This window comes from Oncorhynchus keta, chromosome 14 (assembly GCF_023373465.1).
Source record: "Oncorhynchus keta strain PuntledgeMale-10-30-2019 chromosome 14, Oket_V2, whole genome shotgun sequence".
Lineage (NCBI taxonomy): Eukaryota > Metazoa > Chordata > Actinopteri > Salmoniformes > Salmonidae > Oncorhynchus > Oncorhynchus keta.
The window spans coordinates 29,285,498-29,300,447 of record NC_068434.1 but is presented as its reverse complement, the minus strand read 5'-3'; the positions used below and the strand labels follow the sequence as shown (position 1 = coordinate 29,300,447).

The following is a 14,950-nucleotide window of genomic DNA, read 5'->3' as shown; positions in this document are numbered from 1 at the left end:
TATTTTGCACAACAAATTAAAGTTCTTGAAATAATTTGGTGACGTCTCTTCTCAGGTGAGCCAATCATATATGATACGCCTGCGCGCGGTCGTTTGCGTGTCATGTTGACAAACGCTAAAGACGGAGCTGGCAACATGTCCGCCACTGCTGCTGCTCAGCAAAACAATAACGAGGAGCCTAGCCTAAACGGTAAGTATCACCGACAACCTTTTCGAACAATCAAGAGTTTTGAATACATGTCCAACAAATGTGCTTGCTTTTCATGGTAAATATTTTTAACAAAACATCGCAAAAGTTGCCTCCTAGGTTAGAATTTTTTTCTGCTTCCTTAGGGCGGGAGGAGCTCTTAATTATGTTTAAACGTCATCCTTATTGCTCCAATTGATTTACTTTGAATGTTTGAGTGACAGGATTTCAATCAACCATGGAAGGATACCACTGAACGAGTTTGTCTTGGGGCGGGATAAATCCATATCAAAACATGTCTGAAAGAAAATTATAAATTAAATGTGTCGAATCAGAACAAATTCCCTGTTTTAAATAATGTAATGTGTTTACATAACTCCAGCTACTCATCAGCTTGTATGGTTTGAGTTGCACACATTCAGTGCATTGTCGATTTTCTGAATCCACACACAGGCGAATGGAATGCACTCACTAGACAACGTTTTTGCCATGCGAAACACATTTCTAGACGTTTGCATACAGCATGTCTACCTACGTATGTGCGTTTTCCTGCAGAGAACGTGTGCATATAATTATTTTTTTAAATCCAAGAGGTGGGACCAATTCGCTATTATTCGAGTCACAAGCAAGTCACAAATCGAGTTCCAATTAGAACGGGTCAAATACAAGTCTTGCATTCTAAGGGCAAGTCCAGTTGTCTCAAGTTTTTTTAAATGTAAATTCTCAAGTCAATAAAAAATGTACTATACAGGCAATGAATTGTTCAAATACAATTGTATTTGTCACATCCGCCGAATACAACCTTACAGTGAAATGCCTACTTTACAAGCCCTTAACCGACAATACAGTTTTAAGAAAAAAAGGGGGGGGATCTAATTATTAAGGAGCAACAATACAATAACATTAGCAATGCTATCTATATACAGGGGGTTCCGGGACAATGTGCTGGGGCACCGGTTTGTCGCGGTAATTGATTTAATATGTACGTGTTAGTAGAGGTAAAGTGACTATGCATCGATAATAAACAGAGTAGCAGCAGCGTAAAAATGTGGGGTGGGGTCAATGCAAATAGTCCGGATAGCCATTTGATTAACTGTTCAAGAGTCTTATGGCTTGGGGTTGAAGCTGTTATTAAGAAACATTTTTGGCCTAGAGTGGCTGGAGTCCTTGGGGCCTTCTGGTATAGAGGTCCTGGGTGGCAGCAAGCTTGACCCCAGTGATGTACTGGGCCGTTCACACTACCCTCTGGTGCCTTGCGGCGGAGGCTGAGCAGTTGCCATACCAGGCGGTGATGCAACCAGTCAAGATGCTCTCCGGTGCAGCTGTTGAATTTTTTTGAGGATCTGAGCAACCATGCCAAATATTTTCAGTCTCCTGAGTGTGAATAGGTGTTGTCGTGCCCTCTTCACGACTGTCCTTGTCTATTTGAGACAACCATACAGCCATTTTCATTATTCTATCTTCAACACATTTTTGATTATGTTGTTCATTTTTACTACAAATTAAAATGTGAGCTTCGTAGGTAAATGCTCTATTTCAAGCACTTTTGACATAACAAAATACCAGTAGGCCTATGCTAGTAATTGTTGCTTGATGCCCCATTGCTGGTGAGTTTGCAAGGTAAACAGTTCATATTCTTGATCACCGAACAATTTTTGGATCTGCATATTCATTTATGGCAATCCTCTCTCCATACAATTTGATGTTTACGCTGCACCCGGTCCTATTGCTGTAAAGTAAATCAGCAATCTGTTTGCTAGCGCAAGGATTTTCTAACTTTTTGACCCCCACAAAGGCGTAGTTCAAAGCTTACGCACAATCACTGCACAGATGTAGCCTGTCATTACAGCCATAAATAGTGATGCATTTTCAAACAACAAGATTTCGAAATTAACAGTTTTACACCCGCATTTTGAGATGAGTCATTCAAGTAAGCAGTCAATATCAACTAGGGATATCATGTCACGTTGACCACGTTTAAATGCACACATTATTCCAGATAGTAGCTCATATCCCGCTTAAGGTCTAATACTGTATAAGCTGTTTACATACATGCACCTTTTGATATCCCGCTCACTGAGTATCCCTCTAACCACAAATAAACAGAATATTCCTAATTTAAGTTCATATGGGTTAAATGGAATAATAACTGATATATGGACACTGACTGTGGGCCTATAACATCTCACATGTAGTCTAATATATTTTCTTGCAGTAAAATGATCAAATAAATGTTAATTTTGTCTCAGGAACAGGAGTGGAGAAATGTGATTTATTTCAGCATCTCTTGAGAGAATGTGTGTGTAATATTATCTTTGACACTGTTCTGCAAGCAGACAATTTCAACCTTAAAATATGCACCCAGTACGAAACAGAAGTTTTATTAGAAATGTTTTTCCTCCTTAAAACTGGTCAAACTGATGACATTTCTCACAGGACCAATTGTTCCACTTTTTTTTTTAATTACATTTTTATTCATTTACCCTTTATTTGGCAAGTCAATTAAGAACAAATTGATATTTACAATGACGGCCAAACCCTCCCCTAGCTGGGCCAATTGTGCGCCGCTCTATGGGACTCTCGATCACGGCCAGTTGTGATAGTCTGGGATTGAACCTGGGTCTGTAGTGATGCAGTGTCTTAGACTGCTGTGCCACTCGGGAGCTCAAACGTGATTGTTTTTGAGTTATTGCTTTTTCTCACCGGTCCCTAAACGAAACAGACAACTTCACTGGTGTTAACTAGCTTACTAATGCATTTATTCTATCCTTGTAAGACATTATTCTGGTAAGCACTACTTTATTTAGTCTTCTGGGGCAACAAGTTATAATAGAAGAGAAGCTGCGTGTATCAAACGTGTATAGTTGATAAACAAATGTAAGTTATAAGTTCTTATAGCCTTTTGCCTTATCCTCCTCCTCCTCTGTTCCTCTGGTGATGTAGAGGTTAACCCAGGCCCTGCAGCCCTCAGCACCACTTCCATTCCCCAGGCGCTCTCATTTGTTGACTTCTCTAACCATAAAAGCCTTGGTTTCATGCATGTTAACAATAGAAGCCTCCTCCCTAAGTTTGTTTTATTCAATGCTTTAGCACACACCGCCGACCCTGATGTTATTATTATATTATTATATTATGTCCTAGCCATATCTGAATCCTGGCTTATGAAGGCCACCAAAAATCCTGAAATTTCCATCCCCAACTACAACATTTTCTGACAAGATAGAACTGCCAAGGGGGGCGGAGTTGCAATCTGCTGAAGAGAGAGCCTGCAGAGTTCAGTCATGCTATCCAGGTCTGTGCCCAAACAATTCGAGCTTCTACTTTTGCCGCTTGTTATAGACCCCCTTCAGCACCCAGCTGTGCCCTGGACACCATATGTGAATTGATTGCCCCCCATCTATCTTCAGAGTTCGTACTGTTAGGTGACCTAAACTGGGATATGCTTAACACCCCGGCCGTCCTACAATCTAAGCTAGATGCCCTCAATCTAACACAAATTATTAAGGAGCCTACCAGGTAAGCCCTATATCTGTAACCATGGGCACCCTCTTAGATATCATCCTGACCAACTTGCCCTCTAAATGCACCTCTGCTGTCTTCAACCCCGATCACTGCCTCATTGCCTGTGTGAATGATGGGTCTGCGGTCAAATGACCACACCTCATCATTGTCAAACGCTCCCTAAAACACTTCAGCGAGCAGGTCTTTCTAATCGACCTGGCCTGGGTATCCTGGAAGGATATTGACCTCACCCCGTCAGTAGAGGATGCCTGGTTTCTCTTTAAAGTGCTTTCCTCTCCATCTTAAATAAGCATGCCCCAGTCAAAAAAATGTAGACTTAAGAAAAGATACTGCCCTTGGTTCACCCCAGACTTGACTGCCCTTGACCAGCAAAAAAACATCCTGTGGCGTTCTGCATTAGCATCAAATAGCTCCTGTGATATGCAACTTTTCAGGGAAGTCAGGAATCAATATAGTCAGTTAGGAAAGCTAAGGCTAGCTTTTTCAAACAGAAATTTGAATCCTGTACCACTAATTCCCAAAGGTTCTTGGTCACTAACGTCCATGGAGAATAAGAGCACCTCCTCCCAGCTGCCCACTGCACTGAGGCTAGGAAACACTGTCACCGCCGATAAATCTACGATAATGGATTATTTCAATAAGCATTTTTCTACAGTTGGGCATGCTTTCCACCTGGCTACCCCTACCCCGGCCAGCAGCTCAGCACCCTCTGCAGCAACTTGCCCAAGCCCCCCCTCCCAATTTCTCCTTCACCCAAATCCAGACAGCTGATGATTTGAAAGAGCTGCAAAATCTGGATCCCTACAAATCAGCTGTGCTAAATAATCTGGACCCTCCCTTTCTAAAATTATCCACTGAAATTGTTGCAACCTCTATTACTAGCCTGTTCAACCTCTTTTGCATCGTCTGAGATCCCCAAAGATTGGAAAGATGCCGCTGTCATCCCCCTCTTCAAAGGGGAAACACTCTAGACCCAAACTGTTATAGACCTATATCCATCCTGCCCTGCCTTTCTAAAATCTTTGAAAGCCAAGTTAACAAACAGATCAACGACCATTTTGAATCCCACCGTACCTTCTCCACTATGCAATCAGGTTTCCAAGCTGGTCATGTGTGCACCTCAGCCATGCTCAAGGTCCTAAACGATATCATAACCGCCATCGATAAGAGACAGTACTGTGCAGTTGTCTTCATTGACCTGGCCAACGCTTTCGAACGTGTTAACAAACCTTCAGACGAGCTTCAATTCCATACAACTCTCCTTCCATGGCCTCCAACTGCTTTTAAATGCTAGTAAAACTAAATGCATGCTCTTGAACCGATTGCTGCCTGCCCGACTAGCATTGCACCTCTGGATGGTTCTGACTTAGAATATGTGGACAACTACAAATACCTAGGTGTCTGGTTCCAGACTCACATTAAGCATCTCCAATCCAAAATTAAATCTATAATCGGCTTCCTATTTCGCAACAAAGCCTCCTTCACTCATGCTGCCAAATATACCCTTGTAAAACTGATCATCCTACCAATCCTTGACTTTGGCGATGTTATTTACAAAATAGCCTCCAACACTCTACTCGGCAAATTGGATGCAGTGCCATCCGTTTTGTCACCAGAGCCCCATATACTACCCACCACTGCGACCTGTATGCTCTCGTTGGCTGGCCCTCGCTACATATTCTTCGCCAAACCCACTGGCTCCAGGTCATCTATAAGTCTTTGCTAGGTCAAGCCCCGCCTTATCTCAGCTCACTGGTCACGATAGCAACACCCACCCGTAGCACGGACTCCAGCAAGTATATTTCACTGTTCATCCCCAAAGCCAACACTTCCTTTGGCCGCCTTTCTTTCCAGTTCTCTGCTGCCAATTGTATTGCAAAAAGTTAGTGAGGGAGATAGGTCTCTCACTTCAGTGACTTTTGCATCAGCTGTCAGAGCAGCTTGGGGGGCTTGGCCACTGTACCTGTAGACAGCCGATCTGTGAATAGCACACCCACCTACCTCATCCCCATATTGTTATTTATACTCTTGCTCTTTTGCACCCAAGTATCTCTACTTGCACATCACCATCTACACATCTATCACTCGTGTTCATGCTAAATTGTAATTATTTTGCCTCTATGGCCTATTTATTGCCTTACCTCCCTACTCTTCTACATTTGCATACACTGTACATAGATTTTTCTATTGTGTTATACAAACGTACAGTCAATATGTGCCACTCTGTTGTTTTTGTTGCACTGCTTTGCTTTATCTTGGCATGGTCGCAGTTGTAAATGAAAACTTGTTCTCAACTGGCCTACCTGGTTGAATAAAGGTGAAATAAAATAAAATAAATCAGAAACGTATCTAAATTAGGGGTGAATGTAGCAATTATGCTCTGCGGTTCAGTACGGAGTATCAGCAAAGTGAATTATGGTGGATTGAACTGCGCAGGTAGGTAGTTATTTTTGAAGTGATTTGTTTGACAATCAGATGAAAACATCACACAACACTCATAAAATGCTAAACTCAGCATACGCAGACAGTGTAAAGCAACAGTAAACAGGATAAAATGTTCACATTCCACAGTATCCCATCTAAGATCAACATATTCCAGGCATCTTATCCGGGTTCTCATAACCGGGATACAAGCTTCTTTTTTTAAAGGATATGATGTTTACATGTGTCCACTCAAAAGCAGAATAGTTGAGATCCCGAATAATAATGGGATATTGGTTTGCATGTTAACATGGTCATTGTCACTTCTCTGGAGTCCAGAGCAAGCAGGATCATACTTGTAAGAAGCGGATGTTGCAGGATTCAGTGGAAAGCATGATCTGTCTTTAGCCATTTTTCTTCCTCACAAATATCTTAATTAGTTTGCCAGAATGCTACATCTTCATCTCAAAATAATTTGAAGGGCGTGTGATGTTACAGCTATCTTTAGATGTAATATAGCCAGTACCACCACTGAGTTGTATAATTAACCCACCCAAACTAGGCCTATCTGAAATATGATCAATTAAATCACCAGGTAGCCTATTGTTGTGACAAAGATGTGTCTGTAGCAGATTGCTAAATGGTACTTAATATGGATTAATGTAGGGAGGCTACATTAATGGCAGGCAAAACCGGAGAAAATGAAACAAGTACTTTCTGGTCACTAATCTGAATATGTGTGCCCGCCTTTGCGCGTCAATGCTGATGATTGGTCAACAGTCAAGATGCACAACTTTTTGGTTCTGAAGCACAGATAAGATGATTTTGAAACAAGAATTTGGTGCATTTCCGTAGGCCTATGTTAGTGACCAGGTTGAATAAGCGAAGGTATAAATATAAAATACAAATGGTAGGCTCCACTCACAACCCACCCAAAACCTTTTCACTGAGCAAGCTCACCTGATCTGTGTTGACTGATAGTTTGCTGGTCCAATTAGAGGGCCAAGTGTGTGTTTCACTTTTTTTTTTTTTTTTTTTTTTTTCCGCAAGTGATACTGTGGCTGCATGGAGAGTAATTCACGGAGACTCTATGCCACAAAGTAAGTGACAAAACATTATAAAACCTGGCCAGATAAGTCTCCAGTCAAATAAGAGTCCCGAGCATTAAGGCTCCAAGTTATTATTATTTTTTTATATAATGTTGAGTCTCAAGTCATCAAATTTGTGGCTCAAGTCAGACTCAAGTCCAAGTCATACGACTCGTCCTCACCTATCAATTGCCCATAATACTTAGTGATAGGTTACTGTGTCATCATACCTTATCCTTACAAGGCTTTCTCATAATAAGATTGATACTAGATAGGCTTCTCAATGTCTCAATCTAATCAGTAATAAAAATGTTAGTTTTTTTTTTGGTAGGGGTGGTAAATCTGTTTAGGTAGGAACTGTCAAAAGTAAACCTTGCAGATAACGCAATAGGTATATTGTCTACTTCCACCCACAATGACTGCTACTGTATGCTGAACAGTCAATATTGACATGACCATCAGATGCAGTTTCTAAACTGCCCACACAGTCCACGTTGGAGGAAAAAGCACAAGATTAAGATGGTATAGGTTTGTATTATCGGTGTCCTTGTATAGTACTTTCTGTTCCTTTTTGTCCCTTTTTATACAGTATGGAGATGCAGAATGGGTTTCTGGTAGAATGCACAGGGAAGGTCCTAGAAGAGGTTTAGTTAGTTAAATGTTGCTCAGGCGTAACTGGCTAAATAGTCAGGCCCTGGATTTGATGGCCCTGGATTCGATGCTTAGCTTGGTTGCAGAGATTGCATAACTCTCCTCCCTCCTACCCATACATGGGAGCAGTTTGGATTCCATTCAGGCAGCCTGCTGTTAGAGGCAGTAGCACTATCATTATGAAATGTAGGCTATCATCTGGATAGTGTTTATTTATAGAGAAGCAATCAAATGAAGCAAAATGATGAATAAGAGGCATACTTTTTCAGATGATGGATAGACATAACATCTCTATGCTATGTCTATGTTTTATAGAATATGCACATTATGTAAGGGCCTAGATTGGCAATGGAACCACATAACCTCACTGACAGTGGCATTCAGGCCACCCCTACTAACCTTGTCCCCAGGCTCGAATTAGAGGGAGAGCTGGCTGGTGGATGAGATTACCCCATTACAAGTCCAATTGATGTCCCCAAGAGAGGAAGTCAGGAATGTTTTGCTTAATAGCCGTGGGTGCTTTTTTATGACTGTGAGCAAAGACTGAGAGCATGCTTTGTTCCAGTTTCGGCTTAAAGCATACTAGACTTTGAGTCCAGTGCCTTTTTCTAAACTGAAATCTACTGATGTCTGCTATACTATATATACAAAAGTATGTGGACACCCTTTCAAATAAGTGGATTTGGCTTTTTCAGCCACACCTGTTGCATGGCATACAGCCATGCAATCTCCATAGACAAACATTGTACTGCCAATGGCTTTACTGAAGTGCTCAGTCGCTTTCAACGTGGCACCGTCCTATGCCACCTTTCCAACAAGTCAGTTCATCAGATTTCTGCCCTGCTAGAGCTTCCCCGGTCAACTGTAAGTGCTGTTATTGTGAAGTTGAAACATCTAAGAGCAACAACGGCTTACTCGCGAAGTGGTAGACCACACAAGCTCACAGCTGGACCACTGAGTGCTGAAGCACATAAAAATCGTCTGTCCTCAGTTGCAACACTCACTACATTACAAACTGCCTTTGGAAGCAACGTCAGCACAACAACTGTTCGTTGGGAGCTTCATGAAATGGGTTTCCATGGCCAGGCAGCCGCAAACAAGCCCAAGTTCACCATGTGCAATGCCAAGCGTTGGCTGTAGTGGTGTAAAGCTTGCCGCCATTGGACTCTGGAGCAGTGGAAATTACTTCTCTGGAGTGATGTTTCACTCATCACCATCTGGTAGTCCGAAGGATGAATCTGGGTTCGGTGGATACCAGGAGAACACTACCTGTCCGAATGCATAGTGCCAACTGTAAAGTTTGGCGAATGCCCTTTCCTGTTTCAGCATGAAAATGCTCCTGTGCACAAAGCAAGGCCCAAACAGAAATGGTTTGTCAAGATTGGTTGTGGAAGAACTTGACTAGCCTGCACAGAGCCCTGACCTCTCTATATTAATGCCCATAATTTTGGAATGAGATGTTTGCACGGGTGTCCACATACTTTTGGTCATGTAATGTATGCTTGTTTTTGTTAATGAAGGCAATCATTTCAGTAACATGCACATGTAACCTTAGGTCTACAAAGATCCTCTATTGGTGTCCTTAACATCTAAAACCCATGCATGCATGTCTATTTTCTGTTCTACAAAATTATTATCCACTGACTCTCCTTGTTAACATGCACTGCTGTATGTTCCATACAGTGACTTCATAACACATACTGTGAGTGGCTGAGACAAACAAGGCCAGACCAATCACAGACATGTCTCATGCATCTGAGATAAAAGGGATGCATTCCTCTGCCAGGGGCTCTCTGCTGTAGACTAAGATGAAATGTAAATGTCTGGATCTCTCTTCGGGCTCAGTGAGTCTGTGTCATGATGATTTCTCTCTTTGTTGACTTTGTAGCTAATTGAAAGCACTTACAGCAGCTATTTGGTGTTTTCCCCAAGTACCACTGCCTTCATTCTCCAGCTTGCTCATTTGAATTACAATAGTAGCTGCAAGTTCTCTTCTCAAAATGCAATGTTTTTGGTGATGGTGCAGTAAGCCATGCATCGAATTTGAGAACGTCACTTCATCTTTACCATTAGACTTATGTCACTAACATTTGTACTAATACACATACTTCCTCTAAACCCCACTGCCATCTTTGTTTTCAGGGTCATGGGTGGAGCTGGAGATGAATGGAAACAACAGGAACCAGGCCCTGCTGCCAAACTCCACCACACCCTCTCCTGCCCCGGGGAACGGGAATGAGGGGGAGAGTCAGGCCCCTCAGGCCCTGGAGGTGGTGTCAGAGGAGGTGGAGGAGAGTCTGACAGCGGCGCTGGAGCATGTGCCCTCATCCTCCTCTATCCACAATGGAGACATGGAGAAGATCCTGCTGGACGCCCAGCACGAGTCCAGCCAGAGCAGCTCCTCCTGCGACAGGTAAGGGAGTGTCATGTTTTTAGTGTACTCCCTAAACTCTGTCCTCCACGTTGAGGTGTTTGTATAATTTGTGTATTCATTTCCTCCTGTGTTGCACCTCAGTCCTCACAGACCTCCCAGTCCAGATCAGGATGACGGCCAAATCACCTTTGATGTGGAGATGTCCAGTCGGAGAGGGAGCCAGGTACAACAACCCAGCCAGCCATCATGTCTTTCTTCCTCCATCCATGCCCCTGTCTACACTGTTACACTATAGGCATACAGTAATTCTCTGTTCACATGTGCTCTCTCTCTCCCCCATCTGCAGTTAGAGGAGGAAGGTCCAGAGAAAAACGAGGAGGATATCATGATGAACAAAGTTGCAGATTGGTCCAGTCGGCCTGAAAACGTTCCACCCAAGTAAGGAGACACACGCACACTCTAACACAGTGTTGGGCAAACTACGATCCGGCCCGCGAGCCCATTCAATCCAGCCGGAGGGAGATATAAAGTCTAAACATAGAAAATGTAGAAATTACAATGTCCTAATAAATATATATCTATATATATTTCTTTAGATATCTGCTCTTTTTCTTCCCCAGCAAAAAACTGTACGGCCCTTTCAAAATCCCTATGTGGCCTTCAAGCCTTTAAAGTTTTCCCACCCCTGTTCTAACACAAAACTGCTAGCCTAAATCATAGCAAAAATAGACAAATGCCAATTTTCTGTGGGATAACAATGCAATTTGTTTCAAGATGGTGAACATGTTCAGTGAATTTTTTTTTTGTGTTTTTTTTTTGTAGAGAGTTCCACTTCCGTCACCCCAGACGCTCAGTATCCCTAAGCATGAGAAATAGTGCAGCCATGAAGAAAGGGGGTATCTTCTCTGCTGACTTCCTCAAAGTCTTCATCCCTTCCTTACTGCTATCTCACATTCTTGCCCTTGGCATTGGGTGAGTGACTGTTCCATCTTACACAACTAGCAAATCAAATGGATATGTGAGTATTTGTAGATTGTCTGCTGTTGAATCATTGTCATTAGTGCTGAGCGATTAGTGTTCGATTATACGTTTTTTTGATTTTGCCCTATCACAATAAAACAATTAAATGTCCCATGGTAGTGACTGCCCATTATTACTTATTAACCATAATTTTTCACGTTACGTTAGTTTTATTTGATGACTTTATTATATAATTTCAAGTTATCTTATTTCTCTAGAGCTGCTGCATATGCTGTCTGACAAAATCACTTTTGTATTTCTTAAATAAGGCATACTTTTACGACTGCTGAATACCAAACTATCAATCACTTAGATCATGTCTTTTCAGGTAGACATACCTTTGCAAAGCAACAGCTGCTCTCTATATCCCCTCACGATCGTGCATTCTTCTGCCTCTTCTGTAGCAGGCATAAGAGACTGGACAAGGTAGATAGATGCGCAATGGATTACGGTCATTGTAGTTGATTACCATGTTTTTGCACTAAACAATGTGGAATATTGGCCTGTTGGAAACTACAACTCCCTACTACATCACACAGTTCAGGCTGGGTCTGATTTATCTTTAGAGAAAATGTTCAATGTGCGCATTGAGCTCACAGAAGGAAAAACGGAATAAAATGAACCATCGTCACTCAATTAGCTGTTTAAAAAAACTGTCAGTTAATCGCTCAGCATTGTCATGCTGTACTTATTGTCTCCTTAGGGTTTACATTGGGAAGAGACTCCCCACGCCTTCCACCAGCTCTTTCTAAACCCAAAGTGAAGCAGTACCTGGAAGTCGCATCAAAATTATCCTGTTGACTAGTTGTTACGATGTCTTCATGTGCTTAAATGTCCTCTTTTCCTCTGCATCCATTGTATGTCTAGCTATCTCCTTTCAACTGTTTTTTTCCCCCTTTTTAGTTATTTGTACCACTATCTGACAATGACTTACCCAAGTGTTTTAATGTAGCGTGCTTTTGGAGGGTTCATAATTCTGAAATGACTGGGAACCTTTTACCTTTTGACACAGATTGGCTTTGAACGGTAATGACCACTAGCAGCACATAATAGTTCACAGCACCTACCTGAATCTGAGTGTTGTACTTCTGGACAAAATTATTCCTCAAAAGCTGTTTATACTGTACTGCACAAACACTGTGACTGGTATTGGATGGCACAGGGCCTGAAGGTTTGGGAATTTCTCTTAGATTTCTACACAGATTACTTGGCTTAGACCTAGAGATTGTGCTTTGAGAAATCAAGAATTCCTCTACTGCTCCCTACTCGAAGTCAGTAAATTTCATGGTGACTTTTACCTGAACCAAAATAAGCTACATATCTGCAGTACGTCTTTCAATTGGCATTGAGAATTGCAGTAACTGTGAATCAAGTGGTATTGTTGTTCGGATTTGTTATTTTATTACATGGTTTGGAATCATATTCAGCCCAGACTTATCAATTCAGGAGAAGTTTGCTTGTAATTCCAGCCTATTCTAGTTATACCTAATTTGTGTAATTTAGTAGCCCCAAATAATTATCTGAAGGTGGTCTCTTGGTGAAAGGGTGTGAATAGTGATGCTAGTAGCTACTGCAGATTTCCATTGATTAACAGGAAAACATCCCAGTAGATAGATGCAGAAAGAATAGTACATCTAAATGCAGTACAGGGTAAAGTACGGGGTAAGGGAAAGTTTGAATGAAGACTTTATGTACAGTAGTTGATACCAATATATACAACCTGCCTGTTGTTCAACAACTCATGTGTCAATGCCACACATGCTTTTGTTTTTCATATCTAATTTATTTTCTCCAAGCTGATTCTATAAACCTTTTGAATGTAAGTTTTCCTGTGTGGTAACACGCCCTCAGTGTATAGGTCCAGCCACCATACAGAGTAGGATGTATTGGTGGAATGATGTTATAACTGGCCACAAATAATTCAGTTTTGTTTCCTTTTGGTACACAAAATGACTACTGCATAGTGCCAAATATAGATTTATTTTAATCTCAGCACTTTCATTACAAAGGTAACATGCACAGTGATTTCTCAACTATTGGATAAGTTTAACTAACACAAACAGTTTCATGCACTCATATCTCCAGTCCTGATAAGTCACCTACCTGGTTTTGACATGTCCTCCGGTGAACATTTTGTGTATGCATGAAATATGTTTCCATTCCCCATAGGCATACATTTCCATAAAGCAGACCATATGTAAGTAATGATTTTTGGATAAATCTTTAACAATGATCTATTTGGTACTGAAATAATTTTATGAAATCTGATAAAAGGACCCTTTTTTCTTTTTTTTGCAATAGTAAAAGCTTTTTTTTTCATACACTAAGTAATTATTCTCACATAGCGTGCGATAGGAACTCCTGAGAAAGTAGGGGGGGAGGGTGAGTGGACAATGGGGATAGATGTGATGATTGTAGGAGGGTTCTTTTTTTGAGTGGGATTGTTTTGTGCCTCTGTTCTTGGTTTGTGCCAACTCAAAGTAACTCCCATTGCATGCATGCCTTTAGCTTGTAATTGGCATTGATTAACTTATTATCATTCATGAGATGCCAAAGGCTGTCATAGCTTTCATTTAATATTGTCAAGTCCATCCTGTATCTAACGCAGAAGTATGTGCATTATCATTGGTTTCATTTTTTTTCTTTGATAATACAAAATACAAACTGAAAGATGCTTGGTCTTTTCCTTGAACATGTTTTGTTTGTGATATTGATTCTAGTAGCAAGAACTTTCAGCCTTGTTTGATAGTTTTTCCAATTTGACGAAAATCTGACATTAAAATGAGAAATTAACCGCAATTCACTCAATGTGGTTTTTGAATGGTGACAACGGATATAACAGAAATGCATTGTAAAACATTGTCAACAGAAGAGGAAGGTGGGTGATGGATTAGTGTCAAGTACTCTATATTGATGCATGAAAAGTAGAAAGAATAGGCAGTGGCAGAGGTGTTTCACATTAATTGGCAGATGTTTATTGAACCTAGACAGCGACTGGGTAGATGTAACAGTACCGTCTCTCCATATTTTCAAACAGTGACGCACTAAATCAATAATATGGTCAAATGAACCACAATACATTGATCTGAATATCTGTGAAAAGGTTGTAGATTATTGTTGCAAGCAAGGTTTATTGCTGTTATCTCTGACTTGAATAATTTAAACAATGTCAAGTCAACCCTTTTACCAAGTTACTTAACAGTTGAGGTTTAGGGGAAATATTGTGTAAATAGAAAAGTACTATATTAAGATGTCTGTCCTCTTAGCCTCAGCATGCTGTCTCTAAATGAATGCTTACATTTTTCTCTGTGTATGCCGAAAGACTGTTTTGTAAGGAACAGATCCCTCTTGGTTCATCCCATTAATTCATGCTTCTATTTTACTCTGAGGGATAAATACCTCTTTTAACCCATGGCAACAGAGGAGAGATTTGGGGATTTCAGACATCTTGATTGGCTTACAGCAGTTGTTCTGATGTTGAAAGAAGTGGTACAGTGCATTCGGAAAATATTCAGACCCCCTCGACTTTTTCCACATTTTGTTACGTTACAGCCTTATTCTAAAGTGGATTAAAGTCTTGGGTGTGATTCTACAAGCTTGGCACACCTGTATTTGGGGAGTTTCTCCCATTCTTCTCTGCAGATCCTTTCCAACTCTATCAGATTGGATGGGGAGAGTCGCTGCACA

General features: G+C 41.1%; 1 protein-coding gene across 2 annotated transcripts; it reads left to right on the top strand.

Moving 5' to 3' along the window:
• The first annotated feature begins 31 nt into the window (after positions 1–31).
• Positions 32–14,062, top strand: LOC118379345 (BCL2/adenovirus E1B 19 kDa protein-interacting protein 3-like). 2 transcript variants are annotated; one of them, XM_052461466.1, is made up of 7 exons: positions 115–190; positions 7,181–7,230; positions 10,012–10,282; positions 10,385–10,466; positions 10,590–10,681; positions 11,066–11,215; positions 11,967–14,062. In XM_052461466.1, exons 2-7 carry the CDS (start codon positions 7,221–7,223, stop codon positions 12,013–12,015), a joined length of 654 nt encoding a protein of 217 aa, XP_052317426.1. In that variant the 5' UTR covers positions 115–190; positions 7,181–7,220; the 3' UTR covers positions 12,016–14,062. The 2 variants fall into 2 exon arrangements, with proteins under 2 accessions (XP_035622260.1, XP_052317426.1); XM_035766367.2 differs by lacking the exon at positions 7,181–7,230 and having other exon boundaries at positions 32–190.
• The last annotated feature ends 888 nt before the right edge of the window (positions 14,063–14,950 follow it).

Excerpts from the sequence above, each read along its gene's own strand:
- LOC118379345 (XM_035766367.2), top strand. The coding sequence starts at position 103 with ATGTTGACAAACGCTAAAGACGGAGCTGGCAACATGTCCGCCACTGCT. Across the intron at positions 10,283-10,384 it reads AGCAGCTCCTCCTGCGACAG|TCCTCACAGACCTCCCAGTC; the intron begins GTAAGGGAGTGT and ends GTTGCACCTCAG. Across the intron at positions 10,467-10,589 it reads CCAGTCGGAGAGGGAGCCAG|TTAGAGGAGGAAGGTCCAGA; the intron begins GTACAACAACCC and ends CCCCATCTGCAG.